The sequence below is a fragment of the Carcharhinus amblyrhynchos genome, chromosome 9 (assembly GCF_965287045.1).
Source record: "Carcharhinus amblyrhynchos chromosome 9, sCarAmb.v2.hapA, whole genome shotgun sequence".
Taxonomy (NCBI): domain Eukaryota; kingdom Metazoa; phylum Chordata; class Chondrichthyes; order Carcharhiniformes; family Carcharhinidae; genus Carcharhinus; species Carcharhinus amblyrhynchos.
In genome coordinates, this window is record NC_137332.1 from 108,667,812 (window position 1) to 108,695,159 (window position 27,348).

The window sequence follows — 27,348 nt, forward strand, 5'->3', positions numbered from 1 at the left end:
TCAAAAAGTAGTGGCACTTGCTGTTAGTGTACCGAGGATCTACGCACAGCTTGATGCAGCCGCACAGCTCCTTCAGGTAATCTGCCCTGACGGTGAAGGGGACAAAGGATTTGTCGGTCCAGTTCCCAGAGAACATGGCCTCACTCTTGCCCTGGTTGACTTTGGCTCCCGAGGCCAGCTCGAACTGCTCGCAGACCTGGGGGAGCCTGTGGACAGACGAGGGGTCCGAGCAGAAGACAGCTACGTCATCCATGTACAGGGAGACTTTGACCTGCGTGCCTCCACTGCCTGGGATTGTCACCCCTTTGATGCCTGGGTCGCTTCTGAGGGCCTCAGCAAAGAGTTCAATGTAACACACAAAAAGGACGGAGGAGAGAGGACAGCCCTGTCTGACTCCAGACCTGATTTGAAAGCTATCTGATTCCCACCCATTGACTGAAACTGCGCTACTGATGTCTGTGTAGAGCAGTCGGATCCAATTGCGGATTCCCTCCCCAAAGCCCATTTTGGAGAGCACATCCATCATGTAGCTGTGCGATATTCTGTCAAACGCCTTCTCCTGGTCTAGGCTGATGAGACACATATCCACCTGCCTGTCCTGCACGTAGGCGATCGTATCCCTGAGTAGCGCGAGGCTGTCAGAGATCTTCCTGCCGGGTACAGCACAGGTTTGATCAGGATGGATCACTGACCCCAGAGCAGACGGGACCCGGTTGGCGATGACTTTGGCCAGAATTTTATAATCCACGTTCAATAGTGAGATGGGTCGCCAATTTCTAATTTCTACCCTTCCCCCCTCCTGCTTGTAGATGAGGGGAATGATGCCTTTCCTCATGGATTCTGACATTCTACCTTTCCGAAGCATACTCTCGTATACTTCCAGGAGGTCCGGGCCCGTCAACTCCCACAACGCCGAGTAAAACCCAGCCGGTAAGCCGTCACTTCCGGGAGTTTTACCCTTCTGAGAGGACTCGATGGTCTTTGTCAGCTCGTCCAGAGATACCGGTCTGTCCAGGCTGTCCCGCTCGCCATCTAAGACCTGTGTGATAGACGACAGTGAAGACTGGGAGGCCGTGCTGTCTGTTGGCTTCAGGTCATACAGTCCGGCATAGAAGGATTTGCAGATCCTCAGAATGTCAGACTGCGATGACCCCACTGAGCCGTCCTCTTCCTTCAGGCTGCTGATCACAGAGGTTTCTCTGTGTACCTTCTGGAAGAAGAAACGCGAGCACGTTTCATCCTGCTCCACGGAGCGGACCCTGGACTGCAAGATGACCTTGGCAGCCTCTGAGGCAAAGAGCGAGGCTTGCTGGCTCTTCACCTCCTGGAGCTCCTCCCTGACATCAACCCCCATTGACTGCAGTTGGAGCAGCTCCTGCATGCTTTTCAGGAGTCGGGACATGTCCCCCCGTCTCTCCTTGGCCTTCTGAACCCCTTTGCGAATGAAGAACCTTTTGATGTCGCCTTTGATGGCTTCCCACCAGAGCGATGGAGACTCAAAGAAGGGTTTGACGGTCCTCCAACCGTGGTAAACCTTCTTGAGTTCCTCGAGGTTCTCTGGGGTCAACAGTTCTACATTCAGCTTCCAGGAAATGGAATTTAATGTTGGCAAGTGTGAGGTGGTCCACTTTGGTAGGAAGGACTATTACTTACGTGGCGAAAAGCTGCAGCAGGCGACGGTGCAGAGGGACCTCGGGGTCCTTGTGCATGAGTCGCAAAAACCCAGCTTGCAGGTGCAGCAGGTGGTCAGGAAGGCGAATGGGATGCTGGCCTTCATAGCGAGGGGGATTGAATATAAAAGTAGGGAGGTCTTGCTGCAGCTGTATAGGGCATTGGTGAGGCCGCAGCTGGAGTACTGTGTGCAGTTTTGGGCGCCGCACCTGCGCAAAGATATTTTGGCCCTGGAGGGAGTGCAGAGGAGGTTTACTAGGCTGATACCAGAGTTGAGGGGATTGAGCTATGAGGAGAGGCTGAATAAACTAGGCTTGTACTCGTTAGAGTTTAGAAGAATGAGGGGAGATCTCATTGAGACGTATAAGATGATGAATGGGATGGATAGGATAGAGGTGGAGAGACTCTTCCCGCTCAAAAAAGACAGTAGGACTAGGGGGCACAGCCTCAAGATAAAGGGGAGGCGGTTTAGAACGGAGTTGATGCCCGTTGAAGTGGTGGAGGCTGCCTCGCTAAATATTTTTAAGAAGCGGGTTGATGGGTTCTTGATAAGAGAGGGGATTAAGGGTTATGGGGAGAGGGCGGGAAAGTGGAACTGAGCCACAACAGATCAGCCATGATCTTATTGAATGGCGGGGCAGGCTCGAAGGGCTAGATGGCCTACTCCTGCTCCTATTTCTTATGTTCTTATGTTCTTATGACCCCCTGCCCACTTTCTGGTTTCCCTCCAGCTGACAGTTGGCCAGCAGGAGGCAGTGGTCAGAAAAGAACGCCGGCCTGACGTCGGTGGGCCTGACTGTGAGTGCGGGATACAAACATGAAGTCGATCCTGGAGCGGACAGACCCGTCGGGCCGCGACCACGTGTACCTGCGCTGCCCTCCGTCTGCTGGGTTGCTGAAGACATCGAGCAGCTTGGCATCTTTGACCGTCTCCAGCAGGGCTCTGGACGTGGCGTCCAGTTTGTTTTCAGCCCTGCTGGATCGGTCGGCCTTGTCGATGATGCAATTGAAGTCCCCACCCAGAATGACCGGCCTGGAGGTGGTGAGCAGCAGTGGCAGCTGCTCCAAGACCGCCAGCCGCTCGGTTTTGACGGCAGGGGCGTACACATTCATCAACCTGAGAGGGCAGTTTTTGTACGTGACGTCTGCTACGAGGAGGCGTCCCCCCATCACCTCCCTAACTTCGGAGATGGTAAAGCCACCTCCCCGCAGCAGGATGCCGAGGCCCGAGGAACGGCAGTCGTTCCCACCTGACCAGATGGACGGCCCGTGGGACCACATACACTCGACTAACGCCTGTAGCTGCTGAGGTGGGGTATCCCACACTCCTGCAGGAACAGCAGGTCAGCCTTGACGTTGGCCAGGTAGGATAATGTGGACGCACATCTCAACCCGTCTTTGACACTGCGTACGTTAACCGAGGCAAACTTTAAAGACATTTTTAAAGTAGGAAAGGTCTTACATCTCCGTCAGTCAGCATGCACCAGGTGCCGCATTCCTGTGGCGCTGACGAATTTCTGCAGGGCCGATGTGACAGTCCGACCCTGCCTCAGATCCCCGCCGGCGACCGGGTGACATCGTCGGAGTCATGTGGCCGTCGGTTGGTGCCGGGGTTGCTGGCCGGTCTTCGTACCGGACGGTGTCAGTGTCCTTGTTCCTGTTCTGCGGAGTCGGGATCGCCGCGGCTGCAGTGTTGCCTCCGTCGTCTGGATGGTCCGCTGGTGTTGCGATGGCGTCGGTCGTCTCTGTCGCCTGTGGATCCAGCGCCGCTTTTAAATTGAGCCTCTTGTGGTTTCGTCATCTGACAGCTTTCCTTTCCTCGTCTGAGGAGACATCGCCACTCAAGGCTCCAGCTGCCACGGATTTCCTTTTCCGGATGTTTCTCCTGGATTTGACGCACTGCCAGGGGCTCTCGGGATCTGCGCTCTCCTGTTCCATGGCCTCTGCGCCCTCTGCTGGTGGTGCTGTCGGTGCGTCCTCCTGCTGCACTGGGGGGGGGTCCACTCCTCCTTCAGAAGCTTTCTCCGGGCCTGCTTCTGTACCGGTGGTCTTTTTTCTCTGAGGTGGCAGAGGCGCTTGCCTTCTTCAGTCCGTCTCCGGTGATCTGGGCGAAAGTGACCTTCCGCTTGGGGCAGGCTCTGTAAACGTGGCCAGCCTCCCCACACAGGTTGCAACATTTGCTGCCTTTGCAGTCCTTCGTCGCATGTCCCTCCTTCAGGCAGTTTCTGCAGAAGGCGGTGCTGCAGCTTGCGGCAAAATGGCCGGTTTTGCCGCAGATTCGGCACACTCGTGGCTGTCCCGCACAGTACAGGAAGCCTCGATTCCCCCCGATGGCAAAATTGGAGGGCGGCTGCAGGAGGCCTCCGTTGGGGTCAGTCTTGAGAGTCACTCTCACCTGTCTCTTACAGGTCCAGATCCCGTATTTGTCCATCACGTCCACGCTCTCACCCTTCACCTCCGCGTACCTAGAGAGGAACATCAGCACATCAGCCGCAGGGTCGTAGGGGTTATACATTTGGAACATGATAACCCGGTTCCGCTGGGACGGGACGGTGAACAGGGGCTCAGCCGTCAGGATGGAGAGGGGCCCCTCTTTGCCTTTGTCCTTGAGGGCTGTCAGGAACTTGAGGCATCCTGACAGGCTCCTGAAACTGATGTCCACGTCGGGCTGGTTGCTGTATTCAGCCACACTGCAGACGTCTGCTGCTTGGAACCCGCAGCACTCGATCAGTACCTTCTTCACCACAAAGTCACGGAAAACGGGCGAGTCTCCTCCCGAAGCCTTCACCCGGATGGTGTTGGGCAGCCCTTGGCCTGTAGCTCTCGATGCAGCTGCAGCCATAGCTCGAGAACACTGAGACGTACTGTATCGGCGTTAGGTCCAAGCCAGAGGCTTGAAACCAGCATTAAGATCCACCAGTAGCAGCAGAGCTCAAGTGTTGTAGACGATCGTCTCCTGGTCGTCTGACACCTGCTTCTTCAATCCACAACGCCCATCGAAATCTGATAGCTCCTTGCGAAATCCGAGCCCCAGGCTAAGAACAGATACTACACTTGATCTTAGACAAAAGGCCGAGAGACTGGGGGCACAGTTGCCACAATTCATTTTATTGCAGCCCAGTGTATCTGGGTTTGTCACAGATTGAGATCAGGACAGTTTGAGAAGCTGAATTAACTTTACAGTAAACTCCAAACTGCAAACACACTCAAACACCCGGCCACACCCCCCAATATCATGCGGCAGAGAATGTGAGTTGCTTGGGCAGTGGGTTAGGCAGCACACAGCACCATCCTGACATCAAAAACCATGTCTGAGTTTGTTAGCGAGTGAGCAGTGTGAGTGGCTCAGAGTTATCACCAGAGTTATTATTACAAGGGCTAAAGATGGGGTAGAGTTTCTCGGTGAATGTGTCAGTGAATGTGTACAGGTGAGACATGTCCTCAGCATCATAAAATGACACCTGTCCCCCCTCATAATCCAGGTAAATTCCTAACTTCCGGGGTTTCACTTTCAGCTGGGAGGTGACATCCAGGATTTTCAATGATTCGCAGTCAGGAAACCGGCCGATGACCCAGAATCCATTCTCAGGTGTACGAGTGATGTTTCCTTTCCTGTTGACAGACTCTCTGCAGACACCCACAACCCAGGCAGTCTTGTTTGCAAGACCCACCTCCCAGTAATGTCTCCCTGATGTGAAACTCTGGCAGGTCAAAATATATAATTTACAATCAAATCTTTCTGGATTATCAGGAAGATCTTTATTCTTCTTTCCGAAACTCACACTGCTCAGATCCTGGGAAATGACGAGTTGATTGTGTGCTGTGTCTGGATCCAGGGTGAGAGAAGCTGGAACTGGAAAAGAACACAAATGGGAAGCTGTTACTAAAAGAAAAATAGGAGTGAATCACGAGACGTGTACAAACAGCATTGGATTCTGACCCAGAATTGTTTGCTGTTGTTTATCATTCTGCACCAGTTCTGGGCACCACACTTTAGGGAGGATGTGAAGGTATTAGAGAGAGTGCAGAAAAGATTCACCGGAACGGTTCCTGGGATAGGAACTTCAGGTATGTGGATAGATCGGAGACACTGGGGTAGTTCAACTTAGAGAGGAGACGGCAAAGAGGAGATTAGATAGAGATGTTCAACATCATGAGGGGGCTGGACAGAGAAGATCGGGAGAAAGTGTTCCCATTGATGGAGAGATGGAGAACCAGAGGACACAGAATTTGAAGTGATTGAGAAAGGAAGCCACAGTAATGTGAGGAAAAACCTTCTCACACAGCCAGGGTTTAGGATGTGGAATGCACTGTGGTGGAATCAGATTCAATCACAGCTTTCAAAGGGAATGGGATCATTATCTGAACAGGAAATATCTGCAGAGCGACAGAGAGAAGGTGCAGGAGTGGGAGCAGGTGAGCTGCTCTAGCAATGAGCTAGCAGGAAAACAATGGGCCGAATGATCTCCTGTGCACATTGGTGAAACTGCAGCTTGAGTATTGCGTACAGATTTGGTCACATTACATCAGGAAGGAGATACTTACATTGGAATCAGTTCAGAGAAGATTCACTCTGTTGATTCCTAAGATGAAGGGATTGTCTTCTGAGGAAAGGTTGAGCAAGTTGGATCAAAACTCACTGAAGTTTAGAAGAATAAGAGGTGATCTTCTTGAGAAATGTAAGATTCTGAGGGGGTCCCATTGACAGGGTAGATGCTGGGAGGGTCTTTCATCTCCTGGGGAAATCGAGATCTAGGCACCAAAGATTCAATAGAAGGGTGATATAAGATGGTGATGAGGAGGAATTTCTCCTCTTGAGTCGGTCATTAGTCTTTGGAATTCTCTTCCACAGGGAGAGCAGTGGAGGCTGCCTCATTGACTACAAGGCTGAGTTGGATAGATTTTTGATCAACAAGGGGGTTAAGGGTTATGTGGGGTGGGGAGGTAAGTGGAGTGAAGACCACAAGCAGATCAGTCATAATCTTATCCAAAAACAGAGCGGGTTCACTGGGCTGGATCACTGCTGCCCTTCTTTCTTATGGTCATTCCATCAGTGTGTCAAAGCCCATTACTCACGTGGATAACAGGACGGAGATGGCAATATACAGAGAATGATACCTGGTGAAATCAGTGCTCTCATTTCCCTCCACACATTGATGTATTTGACTGGTCCACCATCTACATCCACAGGTAACTGAGTGGAGACAGTTCCAGCCTCGTGAAACTCCATCTGACTCCTGTCAAAACAGGTCCGCAAATCAGTCTGTGTGAGAGAGACCGCAGCGATCACATCGCAAAACTGTTCCTTTAAATCTGCTTACCTCTTCACAAGGTCCTGTATATCCTGAGGGAACAGAAACAGAATAGATATTATTGAGTCAGATGAGAACAAGAGGTCACAGGTACAGGTTGAGAGGCAGTAGATTTAAAACTGAAATCAGGAGGAACGACTTCTCACCGAGGGTGGTAAATGTGGGGAACCTCTGGCCGAGGGTGGTAAATTTGTGGAACCTCTCACCGAGGGTGGTAAATTTGTGGAACCTCTCGCCGAGGGTGTTAAATGTGTGGAACCTCTCACTGAGGGTGGTAAATTTGTGGAACCTCTGGCCGAGGGTGGTAAATGTGTGGAACCTCTGGCCGAGGGTGGTAAATGTGTGGAACCTCTGGCCGAGGGTGGTAAATGTGTGGAACCTCTGGCCGAGGGTGGTAAATGTGTGGAACCTCTCTCCGAGGGTGGTAAATGTGTGTAACCTCTCACCGAGGGTGGTAAATGTGTGGAACCTCTGGCCGAGGGTGGTAAATGTGTGGAACCTCTCGCCGAGGGTGGTAAATGTGTGAGATGGATATATTTCTGATAAAAAAGGGTTAAAGTGATATGGGGAAGTGGAGGAGAGGTGGATTTGGGACCAGGGAGAGATCAGCCATGATCTGATTGAAGAGCGGAGAAGGCTCAAAGGGGTGAATTGCCAACTTCTGCTCCTAATTCATCTGTTCCTATTCTCACATTAAAGGTCGGTTCCTGTAAATCTCAGAGAAATTATGAAGAGGGACAGAATGGAGACATCTAGAAAATAACATCTCCTTTTCCCTTTCATTCTCACTCTGAGCTCATTATCTCCATGTGACCCATTTCTTGTGTCTCTCTATCCTGTTCCCAAATATTCCTGATCACCCAACCACCCTTCCCATGCCCATGTCCAGCTGGATGTTCTGTCCCCAGCAGCTTACATTCTTCTGTATCTGACCATAGTCCCCATCACCCCTGTGCTTGGTGACCTACGCTGGCTCCCAGCTCAACAATGTATTCACTAAAAACATTCTCATCCTTGTTTTCATACAGTCACAGTCAGTAATCATTGTTACACAGAAGAAGGCCCTTCAGCCCAAGTCCACATTGGTTAGTGATACACCACCCAAATATTCGAATCCCATTTTCCTGCACGTGGTCCCAAGCCTTGTTTGCCTTTGGCATCGCTAACGCACATCTAAATACTTTTTAGATATTATGAGGGTCTCTTCCTCCATCACCCTTTCAGGCAGTGAGTTCCAGACTCCCAACACCCTCTGGGTGAAAAGGTTTCCTGCACATCCCCTCTCACCTTAATCCTCCTGCTCCTTATCTTAACTCTCTGCCCCCTGGTCATTGATCCATCCACCTGGTGGAAAGGTTCTTTCCTGTCTACTCTATCTCTGCCCCTGATAATTTTATCTCTCCCTCCTCACGACTGACACCCCACCATTTTTCATTTCATCACACTCAGATTACCTCACCCCATCTCCCATTGCACCCTCACTGACAGCAGCAAGAGATCATCATCCAACCAATCAGACTGAGGTCAAACCCAGGCCCAGAGGTTAAAGGTCAGTGTGTCAGCCCTCAGTCCCACAATGTTCTCCGGGACAAGACAAAGAGGTTTTGTACCTTGAAGAACTCTGGAGCCTTTTGTATCTCCAGCCTGGATTGAAGATCTCTTATTACTCCTTCAACAGAAGAGATTTCATCCAAGGTTTTCATTAAATTCTTCTCCATTTCCTCCAATATTTTATTGCTTTTTTGCGCCAACTCTGTTTTCATCAACTCTTCCTTCTCAAACAGGAACTTGTGCATCTTTTCAAATTCACTGTGGATTTCATTTCTCAGTCTCTCAACTTCAGTCTGGAACAGAATAAATACAGAGTGGAATAAACAACGTCTCTAATCCCAGTGTCCCTGGTCCCTGAGCAATGGTTTACAGGATTAAAAATGTCTCCAATTCCGATAACAAATAATAACAGCTCACAGCAGGTTCAACATGATGGAATATTCGGTGTGTGGGAATGAGTTACAACCAAACACGACAACATTATTAAATATTAGACAGCAGGGAGTGAGGCACAGACTGGAATCTAATCGAGGGGTTCAGATGGTTTATATATAGAATAATCGATATCTGGGAGTGAGTTACAGACTGGAATGTAATCGAGGGGTTCAGATGGTTTATATACAGAATAATCGATACCTAGGACTGAGTTAGAGAGTGGAATGTAATCGAGGGGTTCAGATGGTTTATGTATAGAGTAATGGATATCAGGGAATAAGTTACTTAGTAGATTTATTTTATTGATTATTGAGATTGGGTACAGCGGTAAGATTAGAGCTTTACATTTTTGCCATATTTTGCAATTTACAGACGCTCCCTTCCATTCCAGTTCAGGGCATAGCCTCTAATGGACCCGAGCATTGAATTCAGCAAAACTCTCTCCCTCTCTCTCACTGTGTGAGAAGCTCACTCACTCTCAATGAAAAACACAGGGACATTACACAAAGCCTAAAGGACACTCTCCTACCTTCATCTGTGAAATGCCGTCCTCTCCTTCTCTTTTACTGTGAAGACTGAGGTCCATTTGCTTCTGCAGAGTCTCCAATGATGTTTCTAACTTGTTCTGGCAGACAGAAAGGACACAAAGGGGGTTGTGAAAGTGAACACTCGCTGAGGGTACCTTCTGGAGGAGTTTGCTGTTTTTAAATCCACTGGTGAAAGAGAGAGGAGATATTCCCAAGATTGGTCACTCTCAATGTTTGGGATGAAAGGATAAAGAAATTTAGGGGAAACTTTGTGTTAATTCCGCCTGTTGCAATTATCCTCCTCCAGCTCCATTCCCCTCCTTCATCAACATTCTCTCAATGATCTCCCCTTCCCAACACTCTCCACCTCCTCACATAACCCCAGCCCAGTCTCCCCTTGTCCTCTCCTCTCCCTCTCTCACTCTACAAACCCTCTCTCTCCCTCTGCTACGCCCACCGCCTCCCCCTGTTCTCTGTCGGTCTGTGTCCATAGCAGTGAGTCAGTACCTTGTATATCTGGACAGCCTCTTTGATATGCAGATCTTTGTGAGTTTGATGTTCTGAACTCCAGCAATCCACACAGATGGCTCTCTGTTCAACTTCACAGAACAGTTTCAGCTTCTCCCCGTGTTCCTGACAGTAAAACTCCTCCTCTGGCTGTGTCACCTTCACCTTCAGCACTCTGAGCTTCTCCACGATGTTAGCCAGGGTGCGAGCGGGCCTGATGTTCCTCTGGGTGAAGACCTGTCGACACTGGGGGCAGGAAACATCTCCCGGGACCTTCTCCCAACTCTGGGAGATGCAGCTCCTGCAGAAGTGATGTTCACATTCCAGAAACACGGGCTCGGTGAATATTTCCAGGCAGATGGGACAGGTTAGTTCCTGGCTGAGATCCGGAGATGCCATCCCAGTGCTCAGAGTCTCTCTCTCTCTGTCTCTCTCTTCCAATTCTTTCACTTTCAATTCTTGTTCCGAGCTGCACTTCCTGGATTTGACTTCACGTGATCAGAGACACTCTCAATGCCAGGAATTCTGTAATCCCATCAAACTGAGCCCCTTTATTGTGTCTGGAGCCTTTTTCACTTTATAAAATCAACTTTAGAACATTCTCTCTTTCCTCTCTGCAAACACACTCCTTAAAACACCCACCCTCCCTTCTCAATCCCAACACTTTGATTTGATTTGATCTATTATTGTCACATGTATTAGTGTACAGTGAAAAGTATTGTTTCTTGCTTGCTATACAGACAAAGCATACTGTTCATACAGAGGGTGCAGAATGTAGTGTTACAGTCATAGCTAGGCTGCTGAGAAAGATCAATTTAATGCGAGGGAGGTCCACTCAAAAGTCTGATGGCAGCAGGGAAGAAGCTGTTCTCGAGTTGGTTGGTACGTGACCTCAGACTCTTGAATCTTTTTTCCGCTGGCAGAAGGTGGAAGAGAGAATGGGTCCAGTTTTAACACCAACTTGTCCCCGTTTTCACAGAGACTTGGTAATGTTGGAAGTAAGGCGAGCAGTGTGATCCACTCCATGCCCATTCCCCCTTTATCAAGCATCTAAACTGCCCGTGATCGGCACTGCGTCCCAAGTGGGCGTGACTTCATGGTCTGCACGCCCAAACTGACGGGCATTTCCCCCTTTGCCACCGTGTTCGCCCATCCAGATTCGGCACAAGACAAAAATGATCCACAAAGGTCTGTTTCAGCCACGCCAGCCTCTGAAGGGGTAAGTTCAGAGCTTCCGGCTGCTCTCTGACTCAGATCGGTGGTGGTGGGGGGAGGCGGATCAGATTGTTCTCTGGTTGAGGGGGAATGGGGGGGTGGGGTGGGGGTGGTCCGGTGGCCCTCTGCGTGTGATCGGTGGGGGGAAAGTGGGGCAAAGGGCCGTGATCAGTCTGGGTAGTGGGGGGGTTGGGTTGGGGGGGGTACGGAGGTCAGTTATGCTGTGGGGGTGGGGCAACGTCTGTGGGAGACAGGAGGTTTTATCCGGCCCAGAAACCATACGGCAGGGGAACATTTTTCTATTTTTTAACATCGCATGCACCATTGAATACTCCGATTTGATCTACAGCGTTTCTGGCTTGATAAGCCCCCGCCCAGCTTCTGCAGCGTGATTCAGAATGACTGATCTTGTTTCGGGCAGAGTGTGTATGGGGGCGCCGGAGAACGGGATTAAAAGTCAGACCTGAAACACTCCCAGTTTCAGCACTTTGAATGAAAATGGTAAATTCGGGCTGTATGTTCGGGGTCCCTCATTATACTGGCTGCTTTTCCAAGGCAGCTGGAACTTCAGAGTCAGTGGGTGGGAGACTGGTTTGAGTGATGGACTGGGCTACATTCACGACCTTTTGAGGTTCCTTACGGTCCTGGGCAGAGCAGGATCCGGACCAAGCTGTGATACAACCAGAAAGAATGCTGTCTATGGTACAAATGTAAAAGTTGGTGAGACTTGCAGCTGACATGCCAAATTTCCTTAGTCTTCTGAGAAATTGAGGCATTGGTGGGCTTTCTTAATGATAGTGTCAGCATGGGGGGACCAGGACAGGTTGTTGGTGATCTGAACACCTAAAAACTTGAAGCTGTTAGGTGGCCCACCAACCGAATACCCCCTCCCCTGGCTCACTGAAACAATCCCCCCCTCCCCCGGCCCACTGACCCAATCCCCACCTCCCCCGGCCCACTGACCCAATCCCCCCCATCCCCGGCCCACTGACCCAATCCCCCCCTCCCCCGGCCCACTGACCCAATCCCCACCTCCCCCGGCCCACTGACCCAATCCCCCCCTTCCCCGGCCCACTGACCCAACCTCCCCCCCCCGGCCCACTGACCCAATCCCCCCCTCCCCCGGCCCACTGACCCAATCCCCCCCTCCCCCGGCCCACTGACCCAATCCCCCCCTTCCCCGGCCCACTGACCCAACCTCCCCCCCCCGGCCCACTGACCCAATCCCCCCCTCCCCCGGCCCACTGACCCAATCCCCCCTCCCCCTGCCCACTGACCCAATCCCCCCCACCCCCGGCCCACTGACCCAATCCCCCCTCCCCCGGCCCACTGACCCAATCCCCCCCTCCCCCGGCCCACTGACCCAATCTGCCCCCCCTCGCCCTTTACATCTTTCTCTAGTTTCTCTCCTCTCTCTCGTCCCCGAAACTTTCCCAAATCCATCTTCTCCCTGTAACACTCCCTCCCTTCTCTCCCCCCTCTATCAATCTGCCCCACCCCCTCCATTCTTTAATAAATAGTCTTTGACACCTCTGACTTTGCAAATTCCCACCGCCATCTCCCCCCTCCCCCCTTTACTCTGCAAACTGGGATCAGAATCCAGGATCCGGGATGCTGAAACTGGGACACCAGTGGAGAGCAGTGAGGAAGGTTTCTCCTCCGGCTCCCAGGACTGATCTCCCTCCACAATCCAGGCACCATTCCTGGTTAAAGAGTGGATTTGTTTGTATCTGGGCTTTGGGGTTATCATTAACTCGATGAACAGGAACAATCCTGTGTTCCAGCCTCTCATTTCTCACTTGCTGCACATTATCCGGCTGTGGGGGGATTGGCTCTGTCAGCTCACTGGATCACATTAACACACCAGGAACTGGGACATCGACAGCACAATAATATCTTTAAATTCCTGCTCACCTCCTGCTCCATCAGTGTGTTCATGTTCCGTTTAAACAAATCGTGATACTGAATCTGTTACTGTCTCCCCCGCTACCAAATAAACCTGTTGGACTTTAACCTGGTGTTGTGAGACTTCTTACTGTGTTTACCCCAGTCCAATGCTGACAACTCCACGTCACCTTGTGAGACATGTTACTGAGACAGTAATGCTGGTGAGAAGGATATTCGGCTGGGGTGGCAGCACTCAATGGGAGGTAGTGAATCAGCCTCTTGTTGATCACTCTGTGCAATGTGCCTTTCCATTGCCTTCCACGGGGTGTCACTGTGAGTACATATACTGCCATCCAGCCCCCACTTTAAAATATTGCTTCAGCTGAAACAAGGGTCTGGAACCCCTCACCAAACCCAGTCACAGTGAGTACAGCGCTGGGCATGGAGCCTCTCTCTCTTTTTTCAGACTGTTGAGGGGTACTAGAGGTGACCAGTACTGTCAGGAAAATGTAGACAATACAGGACACATGAAGCCAGAGTTTCTGAATCAAAGACGTAACTTTATTTAACTAGCGGCTGCTGGGAGACCATCAGAGGGTGGAGTCAGCTCTCAGGGTGAGCAGCCAGAGCTCTCCGAATAGATCTGACCTTTACAATTCTAAACAGAACCATTATAGGTTTTCTTCTCAATCATTCCCACTGTATCTTAGCTTACTGTAGGTAAAATGTTAGAATCCGTCATCAAGGAGGAAATAACAAGGCAGCTTGAGGGGAATTGCTTGATAGAGCAGACGCAGCATGGTTTCGTTAAGGGGAAGTCGTGTCTGACAAATTTACTGGAGTTCTATGAGGATGTGTCGAGGGTGGTGGATAGAGGAGAGCCGGTGGATGTGGTCTTTCTTGATTTTCAGAAGGCGTTTGACAAGGTACCTCACAAGAGGTTATTGCAGAAGGTCAGGGGACATGGAGTTGGTGGTAGGGTGTTAGCGTGGATAGAGGACTGGTTGTCAAATAGGAGGCAGAGAGTTGGGGTCAATGGGTGCTATTCGGATTGGCGGTTGGTGACTAGTGGAGTGCCTCAGGGGTTGGTGCTGGGGCCTCAGCTATTTACCATTTATATAGATGATCTGGAGGAGGGAACCGAGTGTATGTTGTTGACATTTGCTGATGACACCAAGATTGGTGGAATGGCAAATTGCGCGGAGGGTGTGGAGAGTCTGCAGAAGGATCTAGATAGGCTGGGCGAAAGGGCCAGGAAATGGCAAATGGAATTTAATGTTGGCAAGTGCGAAGTGGTCCACTTTGGTAGGAATAATGGTAGGAAGGATTATTACTTACGTGGCGAAAAACTGCAGCAGGCGATGGTGCAGAGGGACCTCGGGGTCCTTGTGCATGAGTCGCAAAAACCCAGCTCGCAGGTGCAGCAGGTGGTCAGGAAGGCGAATGGGATGCTGGCCTTCATAGCGAGGGGGATTGAATATAAAAGTAGGGAGGTCTTGCTGCGGCTATATAGGGCCTTGGTGAGGCCGCAGCTGGAGTACTGTGTGCAGTTTTGGGCGCCGTACTTACGCAAGGATATTTTGGCCTTGGAGGGAGTGCAGAGGAGGTTTACTAGGCTGATGCCGGAGTTGAGGGGGTTGAGCTATGAGAGGCTGGATAAAGGCTTGTACTCGTTAGAGTTTAGAAGAATGAGGGGAGATCTCATTGAGACATATAAGATGATGAATGGGATGGATAGGATAGAGGTGGAGAGACTCTTCCCGCTCAGAAAGGACAGTAGGACTAGGGGGCACAGCCTCAAGATAAAGGGGGGGCGGTTTAGAACGGAGTTGAGGAAGAACTTCTTCACTCAAAGGGTGGTGAATCTCTGGAATTCTCTGCCCGTTGAAGTGGTGGAGGCCGCCTCGCTAAATATTTTTAAGAAGCGGGTTGATGGGTTTTTGATAAGAGAGGGGATTAAGGGTTATGGGGAGAGGGCGGGAATGTGGAACTGAGCCACGACAGATCAGCCATGATCTTATTGAATGGCGGGGCAGGCTCGAAGGGCTAGATGGCCTACTCCTGCTCCTATTTCTTATGTTCTTATGTACAATCAATCATCTTCAATGTACACATGTCAATAATAATATGTCATGCACCTCAGCCAATTGCATCTCACCACCCAGCGTAATGATGTCTCATTTGTCCATGAACTCCCATCTTGTTCAAGACACTTCCCTGTTGCCAGGTTACCTGAGATGCTCAATATAGGGGTTCCCACCCAACCATTGCCAACTGGATGGGCAGGTGTTCCCGCATCCGGGCACATTTCCAGCCAGACTCTGGACAAGGAAAACACCGACTCATAAAATTGCAATATGTGTTGCTGCATAAGAAACTTTCTGAGATGAATTTTGCAAAGTACATGATTCCCAGGCCTTTGGTTCTGAACTATTCGACCTTACCATTAGACCTTGTGGTAGCCTGCCTTTGACTAAAGTGAATAATGCATACAACACTTAAAATACATTCAAAATATCAGCATATATGTTTAAATCATAATTACTTGTTTAATTATTTCCCTACATTCACGTGTTGTAATCTCTTTCTCATTCGCCTACAATCTTGTTTTCAGAATCATTTAACCCTTTGCTATTAACCCTGTCAGTGTCCAAGTGTCTACTGTCATAAAACGTTTGACTTGTGAAAAATTTCTCACATCAAACCCCCTTCCCCATTCCTGTTCTCCTTGAATGGGAGGGAGTTCCTCATTCTAACCACTCTCTGGGTAAAGATGTTGATCTTGAATTCCCGATTGGATTTGTTAATGACTATCTGATATTGATGCCCTCACTATATCCAGCCTCCAGTTTAAAGGCAGCTGACAGAGCAAGTGGCCATTCACAGGACTGCCAGCAAATGGCAGGGTTGTTCCATACAAAACCCTTCCTGTCAACATGGGAAAAGTGCCCATCAGGATGAGGGTAATTGGGATTAGCTTAGTGGTAAAAACTGGGTGGCATGGACAAGTTGGTCGAAGGGCCTGTTTCCATGTAGGAAACCTCTATGACTCAATGAGGATATCAGGATAATTTATTTGAAAGATGGGATACTTTTAAATGTTGGGATTCAGAAGGAATTTGGGGTGAAGCAGAGCAAGGTAACAAGCAGATCCAGTGAACAATTAGGACGGTAAATGGTATGTTAGCCTTTATTACAATGGAGCTGATGTATAAGAGTATAAGCCTTGCTGCAATGAAACAGTGACTGGGTGTGGTCACAGTTGGGGGACTGTGCACAGTTTTAGTCTCCTTACCTGAGGAAACCTAGACTTACCTTAGAGACTGCAATGAAGGTTCATAAGAACATAAGAAATAGGAGCAGGAGTAGGCCATCTAGCCCTTCGAGCCTGCCCCGCCATTCAATAAGATCATGGCTGATCTGTCGTGGCTCAGTTCCACTTTCCCGCCCTCTCCCCATAACCCTTAATCCCTTCTCTTATCAAAAACCCATCAACCCGCTTCTTAAAAATATTTAGCGAGGCAGCCTCCACCACTTCAACGGGCAGAGAATTCCAGAGATTCACCACCCTTTGAGTGAAGAAGTTCCTCCTCAACTCCGTTCTAAACCGCCTCCCCTTTATCTTGAGGCTGTGCCCCCTAGTCCTACTGTCTTTTTTGAGCGGGAAGAGTCTCTCCACCTCTATCCTATCCATCCCATTCATCATCTTATACGTCTCAATGAGATCTCCCCTCATTCTTCTAAACTCTAACGAGTACAAGCCTAGTTTATTCAGCCTCTCCTCATAGCTCAATCCCCTCAACTCCGGTATCAGCCTAGTAAACCTCCTCTGCACTCCCTCCAGGGCCAAAATATCCTTGCGCAGGTGCGGCGCCCAAAACTGCACACAGTACTCCAGCTGCGGCCTCATCAATGCCCTATACAGCTGCAGCAAGACCTCCCTACTTTTATATTCAATCCCCCTCGCTATGAAGGCCAGCATCCCATTCGCCTTCCTGACCACCTGCTGCACCTGCAAGCTGGGTTTTTGTGATTCATGCACAAGGACCCCGAGGTCCCTCTGCACCGTCGCCTGCTGCAGTTTTTCGCCACGTAAGTAATAGTCCTTCCTACCATTCTTCCTACCAAAGTGGACGACCTCACACTTGCCAACATTAAATTCCATTTGCCATTTCCTGGCCCATTCGCCCAGCCTATCTAGATCCTTCTGCAGACTCTCCACACCCTCCGCACAATTTGCCGTTCCCCCAACAGATTCTTGGGATGAAAGGGTTGTTCTGTATGAGGAGACAGAGTGAGTACAATGGATCTGTATTCTTTAAAGTTTAGAAGAATAAGGGGTGATCTTATTGAGACAGACAGAATTGTTCAGGATCCTGACAGGGTCGATGCTGAGACTGCTCTAGAACTCGGAGTCACAGAATCAGGATAAGGGGGTCGGACATTTAAGACTGAGACAAGGAGAAATGTCTTCACTCAGAGAGAGTTGTGAATCTTTGGGATGTTTTAAATCGGTGAGCTGTCAGCGAGAATATTCAACCCTGAGATCGATATATTCTTGTCTTGAATGTGAGTGAAGGGATAGGCTGGGAAAGTGGAGTAGATGTTGATATGTCCTCCTCCAGAACCTATTCTGATATTCTTCCACCTAATTCGTTCTGTACATTCTCTGAATCACAATCTGCAGAGTCCAGTCTGCAAATAAAACCTTTATTAAATGGAGCAAATGGAATTGACTTCACAATGAATTGTTTGAGACGGGGGGGCACAGTTGCCACAATTCATTTTATTGCAGCCCAGTGTGTCTGGGTTTGTCACAGATTGAGATCGGGACAGTTTGAGAAGCTGAATTAACTTTACAGTAAACTCCAAACTGCAAACACACTCAAACACCCGGCCACACCCCCCAATATCATGCGGCAGAGAACGTGAGTTGCTTGGGCAGTGGGTTAGGCAGCACACAGCACCATCCTGACATCAAAAACCATATCTGAGTGTGTTAGCGAGTGAGCAGTGTGAGTGGCTCAGAGTTATCACCATACTCATTATTACAAGGGTTAAAGATGGGGTAGAGTTTCTCGGTGAATGTGTCAGTGAATGTGTACAGGTGAGACATGTCCTCAGCATTGTAAAATGACACTTGTCCCCCCTCATAATCCAGGTAAATTCCTAACTTCCGGGGTTTCACTTTCATCTGGGAGATGACATCTGGGATTTTCAATGATTCGCAGTCAGGAAACCGGCCGATGACCCAGAATCCATTCCCAGGTGAAGGAATGATGTTTCCTTTCCTGTTGACAGACTCTCTGCCGACACCCACAACCCAGGCAGTTTTGTTTCCAAGACCCACCTCCCAGTAATGTCTCCCTGATGTGAAACTCTGGCAGCTCAAAATATATAATCCATCCTCAAATCTTTCTGGATTATCAGGAAGATCATTATTCTCATTTCCGAACCTCACACTGCTCAGATCCTGGGAAATGATGAGTTCATCGTTTGCTGTGTCTGGATCCAGGGTGAGAGAAGCTGGAACTGGAAAAGAACACAAATGGGAAGCTGTTACTAAAAGAAAAATAGGAGTGAATCACAAGACGTGTACAAACAGCATTGGATTCTGACCCAGAATTGTTTGCTGTTGTTTATCATTCTGCACCAGTTCTGGGCACCACACTTTAGGGAAGATGTGAAGGTATGAGAGAGAGTGCAGACAAGATTCACCAGAAAGGTTCCTGGGGATAGGAACTTCAGGTATGTAGATAGATCGGAGACACTGGGGTAGTTCAACTTAGAGAGGAGACGGCGAAGAGAAGATTAGATAGAGATGTTCAACATCATGAGGGGGCTGGACAGAGAAGATCGGGAGAAACTGTTCCCATTGATGGAGAGATGGAGAACCAGAGGACACAGAATTTGAAGTGATTGAGAAAGGAAGCCACAGTAATGTGAGGAAAAATCTTCTCACACAGCCAGGGTTTAGGATGTGGAATGCACTGTGGTGGAATCAGATTCAATCACGGCTTTCAAACGGAATGGGATCATTATCTGAACAGGAAATATCTGCAGAGTGAGAGAGAGAAGGTGCAGGAGTGTGAGCGGGTGAGTTACTCTTACAGTGAGCTAGCAGGAACACAATGGGCCGAATGATCTCTTCTTGTGCATATCAGTGAAACTGCAGCTTGAATATTGCGTACAGATTTGGTCACCTTACATCAGGACGGAGATACTTTCATTCGATGCAGTTCAGAGAAGGTTGACTAGATAGATTCCTAAGATGAAGGGATTGTCTTCTGAGGAAAGGTTGAGCAAGTTTGGTCAAAACTCACTGAAGTTTAGAAGAATAAGAGGTGATCTTGTTGAGACATGTAAGATTCTGAGAGGGTCCCTTTGACAGGGTAGATGCTGGGAGGATCTTTCATCTCCTGGGGAAATCGAGATCTGGGCAGCAAAGCTTCAATAAAAGGGTGATATAAGATGGTGATGAGGAGGAATTTCTCCTCTGAGAGGGTCATTAGTCTTTGGATTTCTCTTCCACAGAGAGATCAGTGGAGGCTGCCTCATTGACTACAAGGCTGAGTTGGATAGATTTTTGATCAACAAGGGGGTTAAGGGTTCTGTGGGGTGGGGAGGTAAGTGGAGTGAAGATCACAAACAGATCAGTCATAATCTTATCCAAAAACAGAGCGGGTTCACTGGGCTGGATCACGGCTGCTCTTCTTTCTTATGGTCATTCCATCAGTGTGTCAAAGCCCATTACTCACGTGGATAACAGTAAGGAGATTGCAATATTCACAGAATGATACCTGGTGAAATCAGTGCTCTCATTTCCCTCCACACATTGATGTATTTGAATGGTCCACCATCTATATCCACAGGTAACTGAGTGGAGACAGTTCCAGCCTCGTGAAACTCCATCTGACTCCTGTAAAAACAGGTCCGCAAATCAGTCTGTGTGAGAGAGACAGCAGCGATCACATTGCAAAACTGTTCCTTTAAATCTGCTTACCTCTTCACAAGGTCCTGTATATCCTGAGGGAACAGAAACAGAACAGATATTATTGAGTCAGATTAGAACAAGAGGTCACAGGTACAGGTCGAGAGGCAGTAGATTTAAAACTGAAATCAGGAAGAACGACTTCTCGCAGAGAGTGATAAATTTGAATAACTTGTTGCTGGGTACCATGGTGGAGTCTGAATCATTAAATATTTATTTATGAATCACAAGTAGGCTCACATTAACATTGCAATGGAGTTCCTGTGAAAGTCCCCCCCTCCGTGGGTGGTATATTTGTGGATCTCGCTGCCCCATGGCGCGGTGGAGTCTGAATCATGAAATAGTTTCAAGAAAAGATGGATATATTTCTGATAAAAAAGGGTTAAAGTGATATGGGGAAGAGGTGGAGAGGTGGATTTGGGACCAGGGAGAGATCAGCCATGATCTGATTGAAGAGCGGAGAAGGCTCAAAGGGGTGAATTGCCAACTTCTGCTCCTAATTCATCAGTTCCTATTCTCACATTAAAGATCGGTTCCTGTAAATCTCAGAGAAATTATGAGGAGGGACAGAATGGAGACATCTAGAAAATAACATCTCCTTTTCCCTTTCATTCTCACTCTGAGCTCATTATTTCCATGTGACCCATTTCTTGTGTCTCTCCATCCTGTTCCCAAATATTCCTGATCACCCAACCACCCCTCCCAGTGCCCATGTCCAGCTGGATGTCCTCAGCAGCTTACATTCTTCTGTATCTGACCATAGCCCCCATCACCCCTGTGCTTGGTGACCTACGCTGGCTCCCAGCTCAACAATGTATTCACTAAAAACATTCTCATACAGTCAGAGTCAGTAATCATTGTTACACAGAAGAAGGCCCTTCAGCCCAAGTCCACATTGGTTAGTGATACACCACCCAAATATTCGAATCCCATTTTCCTGCACTTGGTCCCAAGCCTTGTTTGCCTTTGGCATCGCTAACGCACATCTAAATACTTTTTAGATATTATGAGGGTCTCTTCCTCCATCACCCTTTCAGGTAGTGAGTTCCAGACTCCCAACACCCTGTGGGTGAAAAGGTTTCCTGCACATCCCCTCTCACCTTAATCCTCCTGCTCCTTATCTTAACTCTCTGCCCCCTGGTCATTGATCCATCCACCTGGTGGAAAGGTTCTTTCCTGTCTACTCTATCTCTGCCCCTGATAATTTGATCTCTCCCTCCTCACGACTTACACCCCACCATTTTTCATTTCATCACTTTGAGAATACCTCACCCCATCTCCCATTGCACCCTCAGTGACAGCAGCAAGAGATCATCATCCAACCAATCAGACTGAGGTCAAACCCAGGCCCAGAGGTTAAAGGTCAGTGTGTCAGCCCTCAGTCCCACAATGTTCTCCTGGACAAGACAAAGAGGTTTTGTACCTTGAGGAACTCTGGAGCCTTTTGTATCTCCAGCCTGGATTGAAGATCTCTTATTACTCCTTCAACAGAAGACATTTCATCCAAGGTTTTCTTTAAATTCTTCTCCATTTCCTCCAATATTTTATTGCTTTTTTGCGCCAACTCTGTTTTCATCAACTCTTCCTTCTCAAACAGGAACTTGTGCATCTTTTCAAATTCACTGTGGATTTCATTTCTCATTCTCTCAACTTCAGTCTGGAACAGAATAAATACAGAGTGGAATAAACAACGTCTCTAATCCCAGTGTCCCTAGTCCCTGCGCAATGGTTTACAGGATTAAAAATGTCTCCAATTCCGATAACAAATAATAACAGCTCACGGCAGGTTCAACATGATGGAATATTCGGTGTGTGGGAGTGAGTTACAACCAAACACGACAACATTATTAAATATTAGACAGCAGGGAGTGAGTTACAGACTGGAATCTAATCGAGGGGTTCAGATGGTTTATATATAGAATAATGGATACCTGGGAGTGAGTTACAGACTGGAATCTAATCGAGGAGTTCAGATGGTTTCTATATCGAATAATGGATACTTGGGAGTGAGTTACAGACTGGAATCTAATCGAGAGGTTCAGATGGTTTATGTATAGAATAATGGATACCTGGGAGTGAGTTATAGGCTGGAATTTAATTGAGGGATTCAGATGGTTTATGTATAGAATAATGGATATCAGGGAATGAATTACTAGCTAGATTTATTTTATTGATTATTGAGATTGGGTGCAGCAGTAAAATTAGACATTTATACATTTTTGCCATATTTTTCAATTTACAGACGGTCCCTTCCATTCCAGTTCTGGGCGTAGCCTCTAATGTACATTGGACTCCAGCATTTTATTCAGTAAAACTCTCTCTCTCTCACTGTGTGAGAAGCTCACTCACTCTCAATGACAAACACAGGGAACATTACACAAAGCCTAAAGGACACTCTCCTACCTTCATCTGTGAAATGCCGTCCTCTCCTTCTCTTTTACTGTGAAGACTGAGGTCCATTTGCTTCTGCAGAGTCTCCAATGATGTTTCTAACTTGTTCTGGCAGACAGAAAGGACACAAAGGGGATTGTGAAAGTGAACACTCGCTCAGGGCACCTTCTGGAGGAGTTTGCTGTTCCTAAATCCACTGGTGAAGGAGAGAAGGAGATATTCCCAGGATTGGTCACTCTCAGTGTTTGGGATGAAAGGATAAAGAAATTTAGGAGAAACTTTGTGTTAATTCCGCCTGAGGCAATGATCCTCCTCCAGTTCAATTCCCCTCCTCTATTAACCTTCCCCTCCCCTCAACCCTCTCCCCACCCTCCGCCACTCCCTGCAGCTCTCCCCTCCCTCATCCTACAACCTCCCTCCCCCTCTGTTACTAACCACCACCACCCCTCCCCCCGTCCCTCTTCCCTCCCTGTCTGTGTCAGTAGCAGTGATCCAGTACCTTGTATATCTGGGCTGCTTCCTTTATTGGGATCACACTGTGCATCTTGTGAGCTCTGGACATGCCACACACCAGACAGATGGCTCTCTCTTCATCCTCACAGAACAGTTTCATCTTCTCCCCGTGTTCCTCACAGTAAAACTCCTCCTCTGGCTGTGTCACCTTCACCTTCAGCACTCTGAGCTTCTCCACGATGTTAGCCAGGGTGCGAGCGGGCCTGATGTTCCTCTGGGTGAAGACCTGTCGACACTGGGGGCAGGAAACATCTCCCGGGACCCTCTCCCAACTCTGGGAGATGCAGCTCCTGCAGAAATGATGTTCACATTCCAGAGACACGGGCTCGGCGAATATTTCCAGGCAGATGGGACAGGTTAGTTCCTGGCTGAGATCCGGAGATGCCATCCCAGTGCTCAGAATCTCTCTCTCTGTCTCTCTCTTCCACCTCTTTCACTTTCAATTCCTGTTCCCAGCTGCACTTCCTGGATTTGACTTCACGTGATCAGAGACACTCTCAATGCCAGGAATTCTGTAATCCCATCAAACTGAGCCCCTTTATTGTGTCTGGAGCCTTTTTCAATTTATAAAGTCAGCTTTAGAACATTCTATCTTTCCTCTCTACAAACACACTCCTTAAAACACCCACCCTCCCTTCTCAATCCCAACACTTTGAGGAACTCAGCAATTTCATTCCCAGTTAAGATTGAAACCATTCTTTCAGCTGTCTCTGCTCCTGACCCAATCCCCCCCCTCCCCCGGCCCACTGACCCAATCCCCCCCTCCCCCAGCCCACTGACCCAATCCCCCCCTCCCCCGGCCCACTGACCCAATCCCCCCCTCCCCCGGCCCACTGACCCAATCCCCCCTCCCCCGGCCCACTGACCCAATCCCCCCCTCCCCCGGCCCACTGACCCAATCCCCCCTCCCCCGGCCCACTGACCCAATCCCCCCCACCCCCGGCCCACTGACCCAATCCCCCCCTCCCCCAGCCCACTGACCCAATCCCCCCCTCCCCCGGCCCACTGACCCAATCCCCCCTCCCCCAGCCCACTGGCCCAGTCCCCCCCCACCCCACTTTTGTCTGATTTACATCCCTGTTACATCCCTCTGGATGTTGCATTGCATTAAAGGCGCTATATAAATGTAATTTGTTTCTTGGCTCAGATTGAGTCAAGTGTTCCTGTTGAAACACTCCTGAGGGGAATCGTCATTCCCAGAGACCCTGACACACACTGAGACACACACGCACACGTACAATCTTGCACACTCACTCTCACACAACTTTTCATGCACAGACACTCACTCTCTCTCTCACACAGACAACTTCTCAGACACACACACACACAAAATCACAGACATATGCACATACTCACACAGAGAGTCTCTCTCACACATTCACACACTGACACACCCTCTCACATGCTCTCTCTCCCTAACACAGTCTGAGACACACACACATACACACACATAGGTCCTGAGCTGAGTCTCCATTTACTGCAGAGTGTTGAATGGACAGCCTCTGTCAGCTCACTGGATCACACTAACACACCAGGAACTGGGACATCGACTGCACAATAATATCTTTAAATTCCTGCTCACCTCCTGCTCCATCAGTTTGTTCATGATTCATTTAAACAAATCGTGATACTGAATCTGTTATTGTCTCCCCAGCAGCCTGCGATCATCTTTTGCTACCAAATAAACCTGTTGGACTCTAACCTGGTGTTGTGAGACTTCTTACTGTGTTTACCCCAGTCTAACACCGAAATTTCCAGATCATCTTGTGAGACAATTGCATCTCACCACCCAGCATAATGATGTCTCATTTATCCATGAACTCCCATCTTGGTTAAAGCCACTTCCCTGTTGCCAAGTTTCCTGAGAGACTCACTAGAGGGGTCAAAGTGAATGTTCCCACCCAACCATTGCCAAACTGGATAGGCAGGTGATCCCGCATCCGGGCACATTTCCAGCCTGAGTCTGGACAAGGAAAACACCTACTCATAAAATTCCAATATGTGTTGCTGCATAAGAAACTTTCTGAGATACATTTTGCAAAGTACATGATTCCCAGGCCTTTGGTTCTGAACTATTCGACTTTACCATCATACCTTAAGGTAACCTGCCTTCGACTGAAGTGAATAATTCATACAACACTTAAAATACATTTAAAATATCAGCATATATGTTTCAATCATAATTACTTGTTTAATTATTTCCCTACATTCACATGTGTGTAATCTCTTCTCTCATTAGTCTACAATCTTGTTTTCAGAATTATTTAACCCTTTGCTATTAAACCTGTCAGTGTCTCAGTGTTTACTATCGTAAAACCTTATTGATTTATAAGAAATTTCCCACATCAAACCCCTTCTCCATTCCTGTTCTCCTTGAATGGGAGGGAGTTCCTCATTCTAACCACTCTCTGGGTAAAGATGTTGATCTTGAATTCCCGATTGGATTTGTTAATGACTATCTGATATTGATGCCCTCACTCTATCCAGCTTCCAGTTTAAAGGCAGCTGACAGAGCAAGTGGCCATTCACAGGACTGCCAGCAGATGGCAGGGCTGCTCCAGGTAAAGCCCTTCCTGCCAACATGGCAAAAGGACCCATCAGGATGAGGGAGCTGGGGGTGGGGGGGTGGTGTGGTGGATTTCAGGAAAAGCTTCTTCACACAAAGGCTCCAACACTATAAAACCAAAGTCAGTAAATGTGGTTAGAAAACAGATCAGCTATGATCCAACTGAACTTTGGGTCAGACCAGAGCATCTCACTGTCCCAACCCCTTTTGTACAATTACCCTCTTTGCAATGACTTAATGGTTTGAGTTATATGGAAAGGCTGGACTTTTTTCCCTGGAGGCTGTGGGGTGACCTTATCGGGGTCTAAAAAATAATGAGGGCAGAGATTAGGTCGATAGTCAACATCTTTTCCCAATTTTAGGGGAGTCTAAAACTAGAGAACAGAGGTTTACAGTGAGAGGGGAGAGGTACAATAGTGCCCAGAAGGGCAATTGATCTCACTCAGAGGGTGGTGAGTGTCTGCAATGAGCTGCCAGAGGCAGAACTTGAAGCAGGAACAACTTGTCTTTTAAAAAGCTTTTAGATAGTTCCATGGGTAAGATGGTTATCGAGGGCCAAATGTGACAATTGGGACTCGCTCAGTGGTAAAAACTGGGTGGCATGGACAAGTTGGGTCGAAGGGCCTGTTTCCATGCTGGAAACCTCTATGACTCAATGAGGATATCAGGATAATTTATTGGAAAGATGGGAGACTTGTAAATGTTGGGAGTCAGAGAGATTTGGGGTGAAGCAGAGAAAGTGAACAAACAGATACAGTGAACAATTAGGACGGTAAATGGTATGTTAGCCTTTATTACAATGGGGCTGATGTATAAGAGTATAAGTCTTGCTGCAATGAAACAGCGACTGGGTGTGGTCACAGTTGGGGGACGGTGCACAGTTTTAGTCTCCTTACCTGAGGAAACCTAGACTTACCTTAGAGGCTGCAATGCAGGTTCACTGAATAGATTCTTGGTGTGAAAGGGTTGTTCTGTATGAGGAGACAGAGTGAGTACAATGGATCTGTATTCTTTAAAGTTTAGAATAAGGGGTGATCTTATTGAGACAGACACAATTGTTCAGGATCCTGACAGGATCGACGCTGAGACTGCTCTCGAACTCGGAGTCACAGAATCAGGATAAGGAGTCGGACATTTAAGACTGAGACAAGGAGAAATGTCTTCCCTCAGAGAGAGTTGTGAATCTTTGGGATGTTCTACCTCGGTGAGCTGTCAGCGAGAATATTCAACCCAGAGATCGATATATTCTTGTCTACAAAGGGAGTGAAGGGATAGGCTGGGAAAATGGAGGTGTCGATATGTCCTCCTCCAGAACCTATTCTGATATTCTTACTCCGAATTCAATCTGCACATTCTCTGAATCAACAATCTGCACAGTCCAGTCTGCAAATAAAACCTTTATTAAATGGAGCAAATGGAATTGGCTTCACAATGAATTGTTCAAGACTGGGGGCACAGTTTTTTCTTCCAAAAATATACTTTCATCATAAAAATCTCAAAGAAACTATTGCAAATGTACAGGGCTCTGAACTGCAAACAATGCAGAATCAAGACATTTTTACAGATTTGTACAAATTACAATGATAATATTTGAAGACTTAAAACTGTATCCATGCCTCAATATTTACAGATTTGTACAAATTACAATGATTACATTTCAATACTTAAAAACTATATACATGCCTCAACAAATTAGTGTGTACCGTTATTTCTCAGATTGACACACAGTTACACAGGTCGAGGGTATTCTGCAGTTCCCGGGCCCTCGGTCTGCCTCCGTTA

General features: G+C 48.3%; 2 protein-coding genes across 2 annotated transcripts; both read right to left on the reverse strand.

The window, feature by feature from the left end:
• Positions 1 to 4,755: 4,755 nt before the first annotated feature.
• LOC145348679 (E3 ubiquitin-protein ligase TRIM69-like) lies at positions 4,756 to 6,901 on the reverse strand. The gene is made up of 2 exons (XM_080196838.1): positions 6,790 to 6,901; positions 4,756 to 5,524 (listed from the first exon to the last, which is right to left on the reverse strand). Exons 1-2 carry the CDS (start codon positions 6,899 to 6,901, stop codon positions 4,992 to 4,994), a joined length of 645 nt encoding a protein of 214 aa, XP_080052964.1. The 3' UTR covers positions 4,756 to 4,991.
• Positions 6,902 to 6,988: 87 nt separating this feature from the next.
• LOC145348680 (zinc-binding protein A33-like) lies at positions 6,989 to 23,394 on the reverse strand. Its single transcript, XM_080196839.1, has 9 exons — positions 22,987 to 23,394; positions 22,500 to 22,595; positions 21,520 to 21,753; positions 20,109 to 20,131; positions 19,906 to 20,024; positions 18,456 to 18,637; positions 9,499 to 9,594; positions 8,594 to 8,827; positions 6,989 to 7,015 (listed from the first exon to the last, which is right to left on the reverse strand). Exons 1-9 carry the CDS (start codon positions 23,386 to 23,388, stop codon positions 6,989 to 6,991), a joined length of 1,413 nt encoding a protein of 470 aa, XP_080052965.1. The 5' UTR covers positions 23,389 to 23,394.
• Positions 23,395 to 27,348: the final 3,954 nt, after the last annotated feature.